Source organism: Choristoneura fumiferana, chromosome 18 (assembly GCF_025370935.1).
Source record: "Choristoneura fumiferana chromosome 18, NRCan_CFum_1, whole genome shotgun sequence".
NCBI classification, from domain to species: Eukaryota; Metazoa; Arthropoda; class Insecta; order Lepidoptera; family Tortricidae; genus Choristoneura; species Choristoneura fumiferana.
Window position 1 is genome coordinate 11,018,850 of NC_133489.1, and position 21,287 is coordinate 11,040,136.

Sequence of the window (21,287 nt, forward strand, 5' to 3'; positions counted from 1 at the left end):
GGTTATTAGAAATAAAATAAATACGAAATTCAGCAATATTAGAAATTTTACCCTTAAAAGGGTCAAAAAAGGGTTGAAAGTTTGTAAGGAACTTTGATCATTTAGGTATGAAGTTAGTGCGTTTCAAAACGTATTTAGGCTAATTTTAAGAAATAAAAAATAGTATATTCGCCTTTTTTTTTAATTCCAACTTTGAAGGGGCGAAAGGAAGGGTTATTAAGAAAAGTATGAGAGCTCTAGCTTTCGAAGCCCTCACTTTCGAAGAGAAAACCTTAAAGTGTTTCATAGAAATATAAATGGAAATAAGCTTTCTTGTAAAACTGTGTTTTTACAATGATGGTAGCTTGATATAAGTCTCATTCCGTTTTTTATTTGAAAAATAATTAACGAATACGTACTTATTCGCTTTTTTAACAATTCCACTTTTAAATGGGGTGATATGGGTTATGAAGTTATGAATTACATTATGTAACGACCTCTATATTTTTTTATTTAGCTTCAAGAAACATTTAGTCATCTCGGCATGCTGATGTTATGAATCCCAAATATGAAACTGTAAACGATTTATAAGCTTTATTTTTTATTAAACCTTTTTACTTTACTTTTTTACTGTATTTACTGTTGAACATTGTTATAAAAAAGCAGTGAGGACCTATCCGTTTTAGCGAAATCCATTTACAAATTCACAAGATGTTTATAATACCACACAAGTTTTTGGTAAAAAATTCATATTGAAACGAACTTTTTTGCTGAATGTACCTAATTTTTGCCTGAATTGTGCTGGAATTATTATTGTGTTTCACGCGAAAAATTAATTAACGCGAACGAAGTCGCGGGCTGAAAGCTAGTATATTATATAATTATACTTTTTGCTAATAATAACAAAAAGCTAACGTTCATTATGTATTGTGATATGAAATTAGATATTTTGTAGTTAGGTATATCTCGTGAGATGCACCCAATCCATGAAAGTTCATATTCGTCTTCAAACGTAGAATATCCATGCCATTATTTCATCATAGGATACTTTCACAATTTTGCTCAATTCTATCATAGTTTGTATTCTGACGGAATATAACAATAAAGAGTAGAAAACAAGGAGGAACAATAAAACCTTTCAACACTCAAGTTGATATTTTACGTCAAAAATAAACAAAGAAAGTGGTACCCTAATTTAACCTACTCTTTATTGTAATTCTCTAAATGACAGTTTACTTTTAAAGATTGTTTTGTTTCTTTTTTTTTAGTAATAAAATCATCGAGCTGGTTAAGCAGTCACATAAAGCAGACCCTCCCCGGAAACCCATCTACAGCCCCACTCACGACCCTGAGTCAGATTTGCGTAAGATACTCCGCAACTCACCCGAAATACTTGCAACGCCCGTCTTTAGTTCCGATGATGACTACACCGAAGGACCATTTAGATTTAAACAATTGCTGAGACCAACTTTAGGACCGACAGAGAGTTTGAGGAAAAGAAAGGTCCGGAATTCCCCCGGGCAAAGCCCTTGGATGTCTGATAGCTCCCAAGACAGCACGGGCTCTAAACAAGCACTGTACAACAAGCGCAGGCCGCAAATAAGTATGGGTGTATATTACAACTAAGTAAATCTCTTATTTAAACAAGTGTTTAAGTTCTAGGAAGTAAAATTGGTTAAATACAGTGTACATTGCCATGTCATGATTCTTAGTATACTTGCTATATGAATATGCTTAATTTGTGAATACGTAGTTGTTTAAATAGATCAGACTTCATGACAGTTCCGATTTGACATTATAAACAAATACCTCTGATAAGCAGCAGCCAATGCTCTCAAAAATGTTACGATAAAACAAACAACTTACCTTCTTTTTATTCCAATTATGCCAATGAACATACATAAATGTAGACTTCGACAGCAAAGCGTGAAAATCAAATGCGGCCGTCACTCCTTTGTAACGTAGAATGAAAACGATAAAAAACCATAAATCTAAAAAAAAAAAGTTTCTGTTAAAACATATTTTTAATATGAGCTTTATTCCGGTTGCACTTTTTGTGACTCTACTTTCAATACGATGCCAATTAACCGTTGAAGAGTTCCGTCCTGGCAGGACGGTCCCGCCCAGACCACCAGAATTTCACTACAAGATACCAAACTTACATAAAGTAGGTATGTCCAATTTCAGCTCAATTGGATACAAGAAAAGAAAGTGCTTGAAAAATGGTTCCCATTTTTTAAACCACAATTTACATAGGCATCTATTTAACTACAAATACCTAAGTACCTAAACAAATTAGCGAACGTCGAAAGTTAAATAAAAGCTTATGAAAAAACCTTTTTCGACAATTTTCTATTAATGTCGTACTATGTGTAAAGTCAATCGAGCATTGAAAGTTCATGCGAAACTATAGTGAGTTTTTACGATGATCCCTGTGACAAGTGTGACACTTGCAGTGAGCGCGCATAATTAATATAGAGACAGTTATGGTGATGTCAAAAAGTTGTTTGAGGTTTACAAGGTCACAGGGGTCATCGTAAATTGACTTTACCATGATAAATACGATGTAGATTTATCCGAAATTTTACAAACTTCTATTAATTAGGAGGTGTTTTATCGTTTTTTTTGTAAATATTGTTTATCTTCCTTTGATGGTTCATTGACATTGTGCCGTATTTTTCACTAACACTTTTACTTGAATGTGTGTAAACTAGGTCATATTCTTAATTGATTTGTTTAGTTTCCGAAATAACTGGTCTGTGTGAACGACTTTTTAATAAAAATGTTAGAATAAATATATCCCGTGATAGTATCTAGCTATTTGTATACCACCAATAAAACTAAATAGATTTAAGATACGTAGATTACAAACATTGTAACATGTTATAACGCAATTACCAAAGTCTAATTTATATCTTTATATTTTGTTTTACCAATCTATACTTCATTATTTTTTTTGCATTAGAAGAAGGTAAGCGATCTTGACATGTCTTTATTGAAAAACACTTTTGTAAAATGAGTCACAGCAAATATGTAACTATTAGCAACGATATATGATCATTTACATTATTTAGGTATCTAAGTAAAAGATACTGCTTTTTTAAAGTTTTTCATAAGAACTCGTCAAGATTGTTTACCTTATTTCTTATGCTTAAAAAAACGAAGTAAGTATAGTACGATATTACATTATTGACGAGTTAAGTACTTCCAATAAAGGTTACATCTAATAAGCCTACTTACAACTCACTAACCGTAAAATATGTAGGTAATAATATGAATGTTTAGTTGTGTCAATATCACGTGTTTGTCAGTATTACTATATTTATGTATTTTATTTTAAATATTTTATTCGTGTTAGATCTCACTGAAGAAGTTTGCAAAGAAATGATTTATAACTTTGATATTGCCATTTAGATCATGGAAAAGGAATTGTAACATAAAATCATTGACAATCTTTGTGATAATGTGCCAATGATTATTAATAAGTTTTAGTTGTTTGAAAGGTACGCATTGAAAATAAATATTGTTGTTAATTAAAGAACGAGTTTGATTTATCTAAATTACCTTTACTTAATCTATGTGTAAAACTGAATATTATCTAGGTTTTTCTTAAAGGTAACTCGCCAGTTGGTAACATACACAGGAATAAAACTAAGCATGGTAGCGTTAGCATCGTTAAGCTAATTACTCGATATTTAATTAGAAATGCATGTTTGCACACCTTTATATTATTATGTGTATAGGCAACATGCGTTCGCAATCAAAACAAAGTGAAACCCGTAAAGCTGTAGTTTTATAAGCCCGCATGAGTTGAGTATGTGTAAACTAAACACGCAATCATGTTTACGGCGGGCGGCGGGGCCATCGGGCGTCGGGCGCGCTCGGAGCCACGTGACGGCGGCGGCGGCCAATGGCGGCGCGCCGCCGGCGTGCGCGCGCACCCGCGCAGTCGCGTCCGCGCCAGCCATGGCGGCCGCTGGCCTGCCTGAATTCGACCTCTCGCAAATTAAAACGCGCTCCGTTGAAAGAACTCTACTCCCACTCATCAAGCAGGTACGCAAAATACGCATACAAAACTTTATGCGCTTCTTGAAATTTCGTATTATGCGCGCACTTTTGCCTGAAAAAGCATGACGTTCTTCTCCACAATATAACCAATTCGCGTCAGCGGTCGCTCCCTGACGTCGTTTAGATCTCTGACGAGAACTTTGGGTTTTATGCGATGTCTAAAATGATAATTTTATTTTCGGACTGGCTCCACTATTAAACGCGTCGATATTGCTACGTCAACTGACGTTTTCTATTAGAATTTCCCGCCCACGACAACAAACTGTTGCACCATAGTTTGCGCCGTCGCATTGAGGTCAAGCGCCGGGCGCTTGTTTTGAATAAAAAACAGTGTTATTCAGAACTTAGCCAGGAGCGTGAATAAACGTTGCTGTTGTTATGAAATTACTATTAAACAAAAGCTTGCATATTGATATAGATGAATGCATGTGAACGGAGATTTAAGATGTTCATAAGATTATTAGGGCGGGCGGCCACGTGGTGTTGTATCGGTGCAGGGTGGAATGGGGTGGGGTAAGGTAGGGCGGGGTGTCTGGGTGGATCGATGCGCGGCGGCGGCGGCAGCGGCCGGGCGCGGGCCAGTGCCGCGGCGGACGCGGGCAGTGCGGCGCGGTCGCGGTACGGTGTCGCGCGTCGCAGCACGCGGAGCACGTGCGCGCCCGCCACGCGCCGTCCGCGCACTCCTCCCAGACATGGACGCGCTCTCCGATGACGACGAATACACACGTCGGGAGCCCCAGGTAGGATCGCACAACAACAAAGGTGTTCACGTGAGGGTCGCAAACCAACACGACCAGCTCGTGGGACTCGTGCTGTGTAGGCAGGCGCAACAAGTCGCAAGGCTACCTGGAAGCTCGCGTGGTACCACGACCTTGATCAGAGCTCAGCGCGAGCTAACCCCGCTCCCGGGCCGGCCCACTGTCGCTCACGAAGTCTTAAACGGTTTGATCCACTAATTGATGCCCTTCCCTCAAGTTTAGACCACAATCAAAATGGACCTGCTCTGCTCAATGAAGCGTCTCAGAACAATAAGAATACGTTATTGCGAAGACTTGAACACTGTATTATTATTGTGTGCAATACAAACAAAAACTATACCTACCTACATCTGAATCAAGAATAATGTTTAAAGGAAGCTTAATCTAGTTTAAGTTCAAACTAATAGAAAAACCTATTTTGTTTGACTTTCCAAAAAGTAGAGTACGAACAGAGTTTAAACTGAACGTGTTCACAAATTGTCTTCTACAAATTAAACGTTATTTATCGGGTATTATTTTACGAATGTGAGGGCTCAGCACGGCTAATACGAAAATCGAAAATCGAAGTTTGTGTCACACCGTTCCACCGACGCTTATATTATTTAATACGAGAGTTAGAGGGACGGTACGATACGAACTTCGATTTTCGAACTTCGTAGTAGCCCTGCTGATTGTTCATAATCATAAACCAATACCTACAGCTGTTGTTTCATTTGTAACCAAATATCTACAAAACTTAGTGAACGATTTTACTGATTTCATTTAGTCACGCCAGTTTTATAGTCTCATATTACACCCTTCCAAAATAAGTGCCTACTATCGTAGCGCCATTTATCATACGATTTATGGCTCCCACGGTCCAGTTCTCGCATTTTCACTTTAGACGCTTAAGTGATTTCCCACAAATAGCCACATACAGAAGGTCCGATCCAAATGATCCCCGCAATTTTCCTCTTACGAGTACTTTAGTTAAAAAGGTTCAAAGGTATTGGACACAGCATCTGTTTTTATGCATCGGGCCGGTACTTTTTTGAGTATACCCCGAACACAGTAAATATCTTGAAATCTTTGGTGCATACCAGAGAAAGGCGATGATTCTGAGCGTTGTACTATGCCGGAGATACACGTTTGACACGCCAACTTAGTCTACGTATACTATAATCACTACGTCTCGTACATTTGATGGTGCTTGGAAATCGTGGCGACCGAGCATTAGAACTATCAAATGTAAACAAGACCTAATGTGGGTAGTTTAGTTGGTCAAAAGTCCGTGAAAACTAGGTACCGACATTATTCCACTGATCTCGTAACCATATTGTCATTGTAACTACGACCTCAATTTTATTGCCAATGCATTTTTATCGGTAGAGACTGGTAACCATTATGTTTGTTTTTTTTATAAAATGGACCCTATTTAGTATCTTCTTTTAATAAATTATGACTGGTAAACTCAAAAGTTTACTAAATAATTACAATTGAATATTTTAATAAGTTACGCAAAGCATGAAATGAGCAGTGCGTACTGTAAATTGCTACTACAGTCGTCCAACCAAAATACATTGAACCATTTTAGGTTTCAAAGTTACTATTCTGCTAATCTCGTCCCATAAAACCAGTGTGCGAGGAATTTGAAATGGATTCAACAAATACGATTTGAATACATTCCTAGTGCTGAATAGATGTTTTAGATAATTAAGGTGAAGCAAAAATTCAATAAAAAAGGAACGCATACAGTCTTGCCATATCTATTTGGCTTTCCTGATCAAGGCTGAACTCCGAGACTTTGTACTAGAAAGCTGGAATTTGGCATGGGTGGGTACACGTAATAATTACGCCGGCAAAGTAGTAAAACAGATTGAAAGCTTAGTATTATATCTACCTGCTCTGCCTAATTGGAAAATGGGAATTGTTTCTTTTTCTCGACTATTCCTTTGTGAGAGGTGGTTTCAAAAATATTGCAATTTTGCACAAACCCTTTTTCGATTCAGAACCATAATATACTGTGCGAGGCCCGACAGGCATTTGGCCAGTTTTATAACTAAGATAGAGAAACTTCCGATAGCAGATATCAGGTTAGGTCTCCTTTCATTTGCCATAATTCAGTTTCTACTCATTTAATTTGCCATAGTAGCACGGGCCATGCCTGTATCGCCATAATATTAAATGCCATATTTCTTGAGTAATTTAATAAGAAAGTGCCATAATTTCAGTATCCATATTTGTTATAATCACAATTTTCAATATATCATTCATTTATTAATTAGAAAATTTACAATTTTATAATTTAAACATTATTACCTATTTAACTAAAGATAAATCCTAACTAAATAAAACAAAAAACGACAAATTACATAAAATAACAAATCAAACCACAAATAATCAAAAGAAACCAAACAATGTCGAATAAAATTAAATTATACACACGTCAAAATAAAAAAAAATATTTATAGTTCTATAATTTATTTATTACATAGCAAATAATATGCCATATTTTTTTTTACATGCCATAACGATACGTTCGCTATACTCGTTTATTTTTATTACATTTTTCCTATTATTAAGACTTGACTTAGTGTTCTTAAATCCTATGCCAGTAAATTCAAACGCCATAATAATATTATGAGAACCCCTTAAACTTCCAAAGTAAGTTCTCTAATTTATGAGACTGATTTTTTTAGCAAAACAATAGGTACCTACAAATCTACGTACGTAATTTATTAAAAACAGTTATACAATAAAAAAAAAAAAAATGTCAAAAATCACGAAAAGGAGAAAAAATAAATAAAAATGAGAATAAATTATATATGTATGTGTATAGATATTATGTATATCTACCCGTTGTCTAGCACCTTTAGTAGTTATTAATTTCAACAATCTAGATCTGCTTTTTCCGTAATTATGGTAAATCATTGTTTGTTATGGCATAAAATATTAGGGATTATGAATTTTATAGCAAGTAAATATGACGGAAAGTGTTGTTATGGTATCTAATATCAAGAACGTTGAACATTATGTTATGAATGACATTTGAGTATTATTATGGCACTCAAAAATTAGGGAACGTGATTTTAGAGCAAATGATGATGATGATGAATGATGCTCCGCTGCCTCCACTCCGCTCCACTGCCACCACTCCGTTGTCTCCGCTTCGCTCCACTGCCTCCGCTTTACTCCACTGCCTCCGCTCCGCTCCACTACCTCCGTTCCGTTGCCTCCGTTCCGCTCCGTGTTCCGCTCCGCTCCGTTTCTCTGGGCCGCGCTATTTTACGTTCACGTCACGACGCCGCATATCTCCACGACGCGGCATCGCACCGCGTCGTGCGCCGCACCGTTTTACGTTGAAGACGCCGTATAACGTGCACGGCGCGGCACCGTGCCGTGTCGGCCACCGCGCCGTTGTACGTTCACGACGCCGTATAACGTGCACCGCGCGGCACCGTGACGCGTCGGACGCCGCGGCGTTGTACGTTCACGACGCCGTATAACGTGCACCGCGCGGCACCGTGACGCGTCGGGCGCCGCGGCGTTGCACGTTCACGACGCCGTATAACGTGCACCGCGCGGCACCGTGACGCGTCGGACGCCGCGGCGTTGTACGTTCACGACGCCGTATAACGTGCACCGCGCGGCACCGTGACGCGTCGGGCGCCGCGGCGTTGCACGTTCACGACGCCGTATAACGTGCACCGCGCGGCACCGTGACGCGTCGGACGCCGCGGCGTTGTACGTTCACGACGCCGTATAACGTGCACCGCGCGGCACCGTGACGCGTCGGGCACGTTCACGACGCCGTATAACGTGCACCGCGCGGCACCGTGACGCGGCGGGCGCCGCGGCGTTGTACGTTCACGACGCCGTATATCGTGCACCGCGCGGCACCGTGACGCGTCGGGAGCTGCGCCGTTTTACGTTGACGCCGCCGCAACGTTGACATGTGGCCGGGCCCTCGCTAATTATTTAAATTCTAACGTATAAAATAGTGGACATCATATAAAATTAGACCTACCACTGTTAATTTTTTGATGACAATATTATTAAATTTGATGTTATGGTGGCTTCAGTCATAATTTCCACATACTTACTAATGTATAAAACTAGAGGTGACAATATTAAATTAGAGTCTGTTAAAATTGTTTTCTAGATGCAATAGATACACTTATTAGAAGCTTAACATTTGTAGGCGTATTACAAATTTAGTTGCTATATAATTTACAGTCGCTTGAAAAGTATTTATTACGTGCTTAAAATTAGTCGCTGATTCGAAGCTCAGAAGACAAATAACTAAATTTGAAGCCAAAAATTACAGTTTAAAGAAGCTGCGTTTACAATTTAGGAGTCAGTGTGACAATCAAGCTTATTGATTTTATAGAAAGAAATGAAAAAGTGGTAAAGCTCTTACTTGGTCGATTAATTCGATTATACGGATTATACATTGCGGGCCTTAGAATAATCCATCACATCATACCAGTTCGGTAGCTCCGCAAACTATAGCTACTCGGGTGATTGTGCTTATGTCACAGAATATATAATAGTACTAACGTAACGTGCTTATGTTGTGAAAACCCGTAGTCTCCCTGTCGTAATGTCGGAGTTCTGCTGTGGTTCAAGTTTGTCCTCTCTTATTCAGATTAGTAGTTTGGTGGCGACGCGCGGCGAGGCGTCCGGCGCGGCGGTGCAGCGCGTGGGCGCGGCCGTGTGCTGCGCCGTCGAGCGGTTCGTGGCCGTCGGGGAGACCATCGCCGACGACAACCCGGACGTGCGGCACAGCATGGTGCTAGCTTGCAAGGAGGCGAGAGCTGCAGGTATGTTTTAGTAGTTTGGTGGCCTAGCCACACTGGGCGAGACATTCGGCGCGGCCGCGTTCTGCGCCTTTAACGGTTCGTGGACGTTAGGAAGACCATCGCTGACGACAAACAACCATAACATACTCACATACACACACACGCGCGCGCTCTAACTCACGAGACTTTGTGATTGTGTCTCCGTGTGTATGTTTGTTATTCTTTCACGCTATAACGGCTAGACGAATTGGGATGAAGTTTAGTATGCACATATTGAATCTCTGGAATAATACTTTTTACTCCAATGTTCCATAGGGTCATGTTTAACGCACGTAAAATCGCAAAATTTCAACCGCTATGTCTGTAGTCATGAAATTTTGCTAAGATATAATTTTTGAGTATACCTAATGGGGAATATTTATGAACTCCCATGGGATACAGCCAAATCCCAGATCCATTGACTCCCGGAAGTCGCAGGTAAAAACTAGTTAAGTATTATTCCCCAACCTAAGGTTCATGGATAACTTAAAAAAGTGTTACGAATTACGAAAGCATCAATAGAGGCGTAGGTGATCGATGTATTTTTTAAGGGATTCGCGTCAAACATTAGGAACGTCCCGGCGGATCTCGTAAGGATATCCGGCATTGAAAAGGTTGGGAAAGGTGTTATAAAGGCTGGATCCATGTTTAGACGCCTTTCTAATACGCCACGTAGAGGAACAGTGGTATTGTGAAAAATTTTGTGAATATGCACGGTTGAAAGACATGTACTCGATTGTTTTATGTGGAGGTCCATATCAATGAACTACAATATACAGCTAAAATTAATGAAATATCATAAACGTATACGCTGTTATTATTGTGCCGTAACAATTGAACCGTGTCCTGCTATGTCAAAATATGAGCATACTTTAATAACTAAACCCATTAACAACTGACACACCCAGGTTGAGATAGAGTCGTTTTTCTGAACGGGTGAGGTTCTATTAGGTTGACTATGCTATACTATCTCAGTTTGGTTCTACAATTAAACAGAAGTATAAATTAACTGTTACTATTTTACTACGTTTCCCGGAAATAAATACGCTGTATGCGATTCCATATGTGTCCACTTTAAAATTTGAAAATTTATGCAGCTTCAACTAGTTGCTTATCTTCATAATATGGACACTGGATATACAGTGATCCGTGTTTGTACTATTATTATTATTATTATTTATTCACCATTAAACTAAACTAAAACTAAATTTGGCACTAAAACGACTTAAAACATAAATTAGCTACAACCACACAGTTACACATTTAAAAGTCATAATTAAATTGTTCATTCCAAACCTTTTATTGAAGCTGAAATAATTCAGACGAGGAAGGATAATAAATTTGCATAGAAATCGCGCAAGTTGTGGAAAGTTTGCGTTGATTGTGCCATTTTGGTGAAATAGTTCCCGAGGTATTTTCATCTAGACTGAACCCCTAAGAATGTTGTCACTTCAGTCTATTTTAATGATAAGATGATGAACAAATCCAACTTTTGCTTATTTAACTTACGTACTAGTTGAATTAAGCAATTGATTTAAATAAAATCTTATCATTGTTTCGAATTTTTTCTTTCGTTTTTTTTTTAAATATTTTTGTCTATGGAATTCTGTGAAATTCAGATTGGTTTTTGGGAATCTTTTTGTATTTTTTGTTTCAATTCCAAATTTTTACTTTAACGGTCATCCCGTAAAACCTAAATTGAAAATACAAACTGAAATATAGATGCACAGAAAAAAACAGAAAAATAAGACCAGCACTGGTTCCAGTGCCGTGGTGCAGTGGTATTTTCAATCTGTGAAATTCGTCCATATCAGAAAGAAGCAATTAGATTGTCCAACAAAAACTTGTCACTGCAACTCCGAATCCGAAGTTAAATCTCTGTAATAAAAGAAAACATAAACACAGGAAATGAATGTCCCGTATAAATAAATAAATAAATAAATAAATAAATATCACGGGACAATTCACACCAATTAACCTAGTCCCAAAGTAAGCTTAGCAAAGCTTGTGTTATGGGTACTAAGCAACGGATAAATATAATTATATAGATAGATACATACTTAAATACATATTAAACACCCAAGACCCGAGAACAAACATTCGTATTTTTCATACAAATATCTGCCCCGACGCGGGAATCGAACCCGGGACCTCAAGCTTCGTAGTCAGGTTCTCTAACCACTAGGCCATCTGGTCGTCTAAAAATGTCGTCGTGGTCCGTATGTAACCATTTAGAGCGTTTTTAATCAAGGCTGGCTTGCGTGACCTATAAATTTACCCGATATCTCTATTGTACTTTTAAGGCGAATGCCGCATATTCTCCCCTTCTGACTTCCGAGAAGAAAGGCTGGGATATTCAAGGACCAAGTCAAGCCTATGGCAGTAGGTTCAATGCAATATAAACGGCTAGTTTATCTACATTATTACTATTACCCATATGAGGTCGTGAACTTCTAGTCAAGTGCTTCTATTATAGTCTACATAGATTAGAGTTTCGTGAAATCAGAGTTTATTATAAGTCAATTTATTCACTTGCGTTTCTTGGTTGATTACATAACATACTGTGACAAATTTTATTTACTTCTATTTCAAAATAACACACTGAGATATCTTCGCACGAACTTCATACAGAAATATTTCTGTGTCGTTCTCAGCTGTTGATATTTTATTTAATGGCAAAATCGTAATAAGACTAGCTGAAGCAAAAATAACTTATGTAGGTACACAAGCAATCTTCTGCATTATTTTAAATAAAACATCTAAAATAAATTGTACTTACATCCTCTCGTCGCTCCTTAATAGAATCCCAAGTTCACATTTACGAGCGTAGCGTGATTTTATTCGGGACCCTCTTCCTTTGTCGGCCGTACTGGGTCACGGTAATTATTCCACTGGCCTTGTTTTGACATAAAAATATGATCACTTTATTCGTCTCGATTATGCTGAATTTCATTCATTGTTAGTGCAATATTCAATATTATGTGGAGCCTTAGTTGTAACCATTATGCTGTTCGATTCTCAACATGAAATTATAAATATACAAAGGAATTGGTTATTCGTTGGGATCAAAAAATTACTTACTTATTCTCGTAATGTTCGATTTATTTCGCGAGAATGTGGTAAGTACTTACGCAATTGTTGAGAATGTTTCCTGTAATTGTTTGTTTAACTTGAAGTATGTTTAAAAGACAGACATCCAGAGAGTTCTAATTAGCTATATGTATTAGTGTATGTTACATGTAGGTTTAAAGAACACGTAAAGTTTCAAAATCAATATCATCAAAGTATAACGTTTGTTAGTTTACTGAAGTTCAGTTTTGCAGTCACCGAACCTAACCCATCCAAGCCAGCACTAAAAATTAAGATCGTATCCTGCATTGCGGGAAGTTTACAGTCAGACTTATTGCCATTTGCTGTTTACCGTTATAATTATAGCCCCTTCCTGCTCGCATCCGTTTAGCTGTGTTGTTACGCTTAAGCATTTCAAAATTCAATAACCAGCAAAAATTACAAAAATACTGAGAATAAAAAATAAAGTTTTTCTTTTCAAACGTTTTTTATGCTTTTTGGGTGACTTATTGGCTTTTTGCGATGCGATTCCGACTTAAAACAATTTTATCATTTTCGCCAGATGTTTCCGAATTGCTTTTGTTGACTTTTCATTTAATATATTTTGGTCGATTTTCTCAATAATTCCGTAACCGAGTGGCGGGAAAAAATAACGTGCATTTTAACTGTGTTTATTTTTGTCATCATCTCACATGGGTTGTATAAATGTCGCGCACGCGCGTATCGGAAAATCCGTCATTAAATCTTTTCCCTCATTTAGACCCCTTTTATCTCTTTTTTTGCTCGGATTGAGGTTTTATCTCTTAAATATTTATATTAAGTATGTTTATTTCGCGTGAAAACGTAAACATCGAAAGCTATCATTCGAAATCGTTTGTTCACTGTTTATGTGAACTTAAGGGATGGGATGGGTGTGGAAGTGTCAGCTGATAATAAAACCTTATTGGAAAGGGTTCGAGGAGTCAAATAATTTATGGATAGTAAATAGTGGTAGTAAACCCATCCGATGTTGGATATAACTTTCTACTATCCCTAAGGGTGTAGGTATTAGAATGCATAAATTTTAATAAGATTAACATATTCTCCTGAAAAATTGTTATGGACTGTGTGCGCACCCTAACTAACTTGCTAACCTCATCTTGACTGTCTTTAGAATAATATGAAGTATCAGTTAGGTGGGTTTCATTTAATAATATTCATGTCTTAGCTTGTAAGATCGTATACAAAAAATTGCGAGCGCTGAATATTTGCTTTACCTATATGACCAACTAAATTGATATTGATTCTAACGTTTTAAATAAATATGTAAGTAAAACTTTCATTTTTACAAAGATACTTATTAATTATTTTTTACAACTTTTAGGGTATCGAACCACTGTTATTAAACCTTTTATAAGATCACTTTCTTGTCTACCAGTCCATCTGTAAAGACTCTTTTTTTCTCACATTTGTCTGGAGCTATCAAACTGTAGCTCAGAGTCAGGTGTGCTACCCCTTTAAGCAGTAAAAAATAAACTTCTAAGTCAACACAATCAAAAGATACAGTCATTAATTCGTCTTTCTATGTCAACCGTACAAAATGACCTCACACTGCGTAAATTTTACTTAGAAGAGGAGCTCTGCTAACAGTAGATATTCGTAGATATCTAAAAAATTTACGCAACCCTTGGTGCGAGAATCCGGGTTGCACTTGGACGGCTTTTTTCCATAATGTGAATTTAGCAACGTCATCATTTTCAGAGCTGAACTCGCAAAAACGGATGATATTGTTTTATACAGCCATGGTAACGTTCATCCCGAAAACAAACAAAATGGCTTCAAATAAAGCCCGCTCCGAACAAAAAAGGACGTTACATCACAATGGTGTCACAAACGCGATAAAAACAACTTAAGCGTTTGTTCCAGTAAATTTTGTTCCAATCCAATGCCGCTTTTCTACTATAAACAAACACATTACCTTGTTTTCGGTTTTGTCATAGTCGGGTGATTAAGCTAAAATCGGGGCTACCATTTGCTAAAGCCCTCATAAATTTGTGTCAACAGCCTGACCCGAATTTTAATGCTTGAACGTTATTGCCGTATCCAGAATGCCGGCTAACAAAAGGGCTGGGCGTAGAACCTTAGGGAATAATGTATTTTATGAGAAAGTTATGTGTAATTTTAGACACCTTAAAAAGGTCGATAATTACTTTAATCATTTTAAATAGTTCATTTAGCCAATACTACATTATTACAACTGACTCGCACTGAATCCGAGAATAATTTTAAGCCTTGGTCTTTTAAACAAAAATTATAATTTTAAGAACTATGAAGAATCAATGGTATCGAGGTGGTATCGAGTTTAAATCCTTCCGCTTCTTAGAATTGGGGTTTTATTTAATTCCTTGCATTTCTTTTATTTTGCGTATTGTGTACCTTCATCACCGAACGAAACAACAGAGACTGTGGTTATAAAGATATTTAATTCCTCAGTAAGTCTTATTTGAAAAGCAGCAGCTGCCTATCGTAATAATAATCGATTTACTTCCATATAAATTACACTTCTTTTATTCCCTTTTATAGGGTCATTTTTACGAGTAATAAAAATGTTATACGGCACTAAATGGTGATTTTGTGAGTGTTTCCGATTTGGGCGTGTTTGTCAACATATCCGCCGTAAAAAGACTACCTACTTCATAAAACTCGGCTACTTTTCGCTTTATTGTAAAGTAAACTAAGACTAGTAATAAAATTCCTTTTAGTTACTCTCTGCTAAATGCCAACTCATTTTCACGATGAATTTTGTGGTGACTCGATTTGGCAATGATGGTAATTCCGAAAGGCGCAAAAATAAACTTTTGTATATGTTTTCTGAATGACTTAAGTAAGTACCTACCTGTATTATATCTTTTCTTTAAGGCAAGTTATTTCTATCACTTCTTAATAGTACCGTGTAGTTAAAAGTAAATTCGGCCTAGCCAGCCATATCCAAGCCCATAGCGGCGGGCGTCATATAATATTTTAAGCCCAAAGTCGAAAACTGAGGTCGTTCTGAAAGGAGCTTGAGAAACATAAAATCTTTTTCATCACATTTGTTTGATCCTGTACCATGACAGAAACTATGTGGTGCAACCATTAAAAAAATACAGTCCTTAGAATGTCCGCGGGGGATTTTATTTAGGGCGTTGCAGCTAATTTATTCTGTTTATTATGACGCTACTTATAAATGACTATACTATACTAAATCATATCCACTCCGGATCTAATCTACAGACAACTACATTTTCTTTGAGTAGGTATCTATTTTGATATGCATTAAAAAGTTATCTGCAATTAAAATAGTCATTTGGCACAGCTAATCGTTTCCATAACAAACGATAGGCTGGTCATCAATCACAGCTGTTTCTGCGAAATCTTTTCACATTCGGTTAAAACTAGAATCATTAATCATTGTAGCTCTATGCTTCTTGTTTCAAAGCAAAAATGATGCAATGGCAATAAACTTCTAGCTACGAGTAGATAGACATAGTGACTATCGTCTAGTATCGACTCAATATCCACACCGTTCTTCTATAATGGGCACATTGAATTTTTTACTTTGAATTTCTGTGAAACGATTTTGCTTGAACGATTTGCATCGTACAATTTCTCTTAGGCACTTTTTAATACTTCATATACTACTCTGCGTGTCTTCTTTATATGTGACAATATCATATTAGATTATTGCCAATATATCTTCGCTGTATAAACAGATGTGTACAAGAGTATTGTTTGCGGATATTTTATCACAATTTTACATGATTACTCTTTAACCAACGAAGGCCATTGATACATATAAAATATGGTATAATAAAAGTAAGATCGAACTGAAACCACCGAAAAACCCGTGGATTGGCGTCGGAGTGGGTCGCCGTAACAAGATTATCCGGGATCGAACTCAACAAATCTAATAAAACACGGTACAGGTGTCAGCGGCGAAATACCTCCAACGCCTCACAAGCTATCGTACGTAATTATGTCTATTTACACTAGCAATAATAACAACACCATTTTTATGCCTACAAACCAAAACCACGTCGCCAGAGTGGCATTTGTTTACTTCTCATTTGTTCTCAATGCTAACAGTTAATTGCATTGATCGGATATCAACCGCGACAACCGCGACCAAACGAATGTACCTACGGATTTAAACACCCTGAGCCCGCACTGTCACTCTAATTCAATAGTAACTCAACCTACAGTAATTGGAAATAATTTAAAGTATGAACAAACTTTGAAGACGTGGCCTGGTCTTCGACTCCGTAAAAACAGACAATTAATAAATATGGCTACCTTGTGGGAAATCCTACCCTTACCTAATTATTATAATATTTTTGTCAGAATTCTAAACTAGCCAAGTGTCGAAGATGGCAGCAATATATGAAATTAGTGAAGGCAATAGTAAAACATTTGATATTTTAAGATAAACAGAAAGTATGACTTAATCTAAAAAGTGGATTTCATTCCTTGTTCTTGTTTACTACTAAGTAAAGGCTATCGTGATTAGGCGTTCTGATTGATTACTAAACTTGAGCTCAGCTACCCAGTTATTTTAGGCATTAATTATGCCGACGAAACGAACTTTTCTTTCAAGATTTAGGGACGTCCACAAAGAGTAAAAGACTTTTTGAGAGTTTTCAGCACTCTTTATTAAAGTTAACTTATCACAACTATTGCCTCTGAACCAAAGCGGATGTTAATTAACGGTAACCATCGTTACATGTTTTGTCCTAATCAAAGCAGCTATCATAAATGTATTCTTTAAATTTTCAATTCAGCTATTCATAAAATACCATTGAGAAAAATCGACCAAGAGGAAGAGGAAGTACTTGAAGACATTGTTATCAACTTCACTGAAACTTTTCAAGCATATCCTAACACGTAAACTATTCCAATACGTCAGTCTCTCAAAGTCAGCGTTATTTCTGAATACAGATGGCAGTCGTAAACGCGAATACTAAATTCGGACTTCTGTTAGAACACGTCGCGTTCACAGACAATATCTACCTCTAGTTAGGTAAGACGACGAATTCACATTTCATTCAGAGCCAGTGATTCTAGTTCTTATTGCGTTACAATAAAGGTCATGCCTATAAGTCACGTAGGTTGCTGTTGTTGCACGCAACAACTCAACTTTTACTGTTGTTGTCATCGTCCAACACGCAACGCTTGTAAAGCTATTCGCTGAGCATTTTTTCACTTTCATCCATTTATACACATACATTATACCTATCAAGTATTTAATATTAATAACGACGTACTTATCTTCCTCCTAACTTCGAATGTCAAAGTAAAATCAGTGATAATCTAGCAATGACTCTACTTGCGTGTACTACTGATGTTCCTGTTTACGGTGCCAATTTCTGAAACCACACCTGGTAAAATACCAATCCAAAATGGTAGTAATGTATCTTCTACCTATTGGAATGGAAATATAAATATAGTAACAAAAAACCGGTCAAGTGGTTCCGTACAATACAAATCTGTAGGTATCTATGAATATCAAGTGTAATTCTACTGCTAACGGGCACTCTGTAATCCTTTGTATAATTAATAAGTTCAAATTATAAGTTAGTAAGTAGGTGATTTTGTACTTTATATCCAATCCGATAAATAAAGAATGGTGACAAAGACTATATCGCGCAGCTCGTATTTTATTTGCTGTCATGTTAACAAAACGAAATAAGCTTCACTCATAAGCTGCTTGCTGCCTTTTTTCCGATGCCATGTTTTTCGTAAATGATGGACTTCAGACGAACGAGGCAAACAGAACTGTGCCCCAACTTTGGAGGGAATCCCTACTAACTTCGCGGAGTATAAGTTAAGAACCAAAATGATGTATGTGTTAGTTGATGATATACTATATCATCTGAATGTGCAATCATAGCATAATCTAAAAGTTTTGAATATTCCCTAAGTAAGCCAGCTATGAAAATAAATGCGTATCGCATTAGTTAGATTTGCATAGAAACTATGCACGATGCCTTTATTATCTTAGCTCGTGGGTTGGATCGCGTTTACATGTCATTCGATTCCAAATTCAAATATCGTATTCAACCGGTGTACGGAATAGATCTCTGCGAAGCCGGTTTAGGGAAATATTACATAATCCAATGGCTAGGAAGGTATCCATAATGTAGGTACGTATACTTATCCTCCGGGGTATCATATCATAATACGGTGATGCTGTATTACTGGGTAAATAATTAATCATTCCAGTCAATATTTAATTAATGCCACGATAAAGATGCCGCTCAGTTACCCTAATCATTTACCCAAGTAACGTGTATCGGAAAACGCGGGGAAAATATTATGTTAGGTGTATAAAATAATCATACATACTTATCATATATTTGGACTAGCAGAATTAGGACGCCATATGTTGGACGATTTTATTTACATTTTGTGACTATGTATACAAAATGGCACCTAAATATATTGCACAGTCAAAATGGAATACTAAAAGTAAAAAAAATGATAAAACCAAAAATTTGTATTTCAACTTTAGTTTATATTGTATTTTCAAATGATTAAAGTATAAAACAGAATTCAAACTAAGTATTTTGATTCTCCAGTAGACTGGGCGACTGTGTCTCGTTCCTTTACTAACAAGATATTATTCACAAAAGAATGTTCATAGGAAGTTGTAGAAGCTTTTTTGGATAGCGGCTCTGCTTACAACACTTTTAACTTTGACGCCCAATTTTAGGTAGAGTTAACTTGGAAATATATTTCTTCTATAAAGCTTTATTTGCGATCGTACGAGTATCTACTGCGTATACTTAGGTATGAAGTTAAACCAATCACTTTTAAAATTATATAAAAAGCTTGTGCGACTTCTGCTAGCGGTGTACGCCAAAAAAAGTTGCAAATGATGTTAAAAGCATGAAAATCGGAACGATTGATCTTTAGGCCATACGAATCAATTTGACCCACGCTACTACCATCCCCAAGAAAGCAATTTTGAAAATATTTACATTTAGCATTTGGCATTTAGTATTTTTAGGGTTCCGGAGCCAAAATGGCATAAACGGAACCCTTATAGTTTCGCCGTGTCAAAGTCAAAGTCAAAGTCAAAATATCTTTACCTATTCAATTTAGGCTATAACAAGCACTTATGAATGTCAAAAAAAATCTACCACCGGTTCGGAAAAACCTCTGCTGAGAAGAATCCGGCAAGAAACTCAACTGTCTGTCTGTCTGTCTGGCTGTCTGTCCGTCCGTCCGCGGCTTTGCTCAGGGACTATCAATGCTGCAAAGCTGTAATTTATATATAAACTATGGCGACAAAATAGTACAATACAAAATCAAAAAAAAATTTTTTTGGGTTACCTCCCATAGTCGTAAAGTGGGGGTGATTTTTTTTCTCATCCAACCCTATAGTGTGGGGTATCGTTTGAAAGGTCTTTTAAAACCGCAGAGTTGCTAAGACAATTTTTCGATTCAGTGATTTGTTTGCAAAATATTCAACTTTAAAGTGCAAATTTTCATTAAAATCGAGCGCCCCCCCCCCCTCCAAAATCTAAACCGGTGGGTGGAAAAATTTGAAAAAATTCAGGATGGTAGAAAGTATATCAAACTATCAAGGAAAACTATAACGGCTAAGTTTGCTTGAGAATTATTAGTAGTTTAAGAGTAAATAGCAGCCTAAGGTTTAAAATATACTTATACCTAAACTTGGAAGATTCCGTTTAAAATACGAAACCCTTAGAAAAATATTACATATTTTTTTCGTAATGGCTGCGGAACCCTATTTTGGGCATGTCCGACACGCTCTTGGCCGGTTTAAGCACCCTAAAAACGAGCTAGTTGTCAATGTCAACATGTCAATAGATGCTAACTGTCCGTGTCACAATCAATCGGATATTGTTTTGAGAAAGAACAGAGATAAACAGATAGGTTAGTCTGAAAAGAATCATATTATACCTATTGAATAACTAGGTACCTCTCTGCGAATTGTATACAAACTATGATACAATTTTATTTTAACTCATGTATATTTGGAACAGTTAAGCTACTGCGTCTTTCTTTAAACATCCATTTCAACGAACTGAAGGATCTTTCTACGTCGGTAGTTGTAATAGGCGCGAGTAGGGACTTAATATATTCAGATTCATATATCATAGTGACATCTCTTTCATTTAAGTATATGTACGTATGATATTATGTTTTAATGTATTTTTTTTCAATTAATTACTCATTAGGCAGAAAACTGCTACAGTACATTCTGTTTTTTATGTTAATACCTACTCTTTGGCTAATGTGACAACTGACTGACATCAATGTTTGCCTGCGACCTGCGGGGATACTACGAAATTCGAAAATCGAAATTCGTGTCGTTCCGTCCCTCTCACTCTCGCGTTAAATAATATAAGCCTCAGCGAGACGGCAAGATACGAAGTTCGAATTTTGCACTTCGTAATACGGGCCCTGCGTGACAGATACCATAGATAAACCTAGATACTTATGGATTTACTTTTCAGGTAAAGGGATTCATCCCTTAATGAAAATACGAAGGCCAAACTAAGGTCAAACATATTTTTGCCTCTATATATTCGTAACCCTTAAGTATTTT

At 37.0% G+C, this 21,287-nt stretch overlaps 2 protein-coding genes across 11 annotated transcripts in view; both read left to right on the top strand.

Annotated features, from left to right (window-relative positions):
• The window catches only part of LOC141438308 (myosin-IIIb-like), a 29,541-nt gene extending 26,021 nt beyond the window's left edge, over positions 1-3,520 (top strand). For all 6 annotated transcript variants that reach the window (XM_074102135.1, XM_074102134.1, XM_074102136.1 and 3 more), the window contains one exon: positions 1,248-3,520. In XM_074102135.1, the coding sequence (XP_073958236.1) occupies positions 1,248-1,605 (358 nt within the window). In that variant the 3' untranslated portion in view covers positions 1,606-3,520. The remainder of the gene's footprint in view (positions 1-1,247) is intronic.
• A 418-nt stretch (positions 3,521-3,938) lies between these two features.
• alpha-Catr (alpha-catenin related) overlaps positions 3,939-21,287 on the top strand; it is an 88,271-nt gene continuing 70,922 nt past the window's right edge. For 4 of the 5 annotated variants that reach the window (XM_074101722.1, XM_074101727.1, XM_074101723.1 and 1 more), the window contains exons 1-2: positions 3,939-4,032; positions 9,433-9,607. In XM_074101722.1, coding sequence (XP_073957823.1) covers positions 3,946-4,032; positions 9,433-9,607 — 262 coding nt within the window. In that variant the 5' untranslated portion in view covers positions 3,939-3,945. Of the gene's footprint in view, positions 4,033-4,637; positions 4,788-9,432; positions 9,608-21,287 lie in introns of those variants that run through there. The other variant, XM_074101726.1, reaches the window with a different exon arrangement.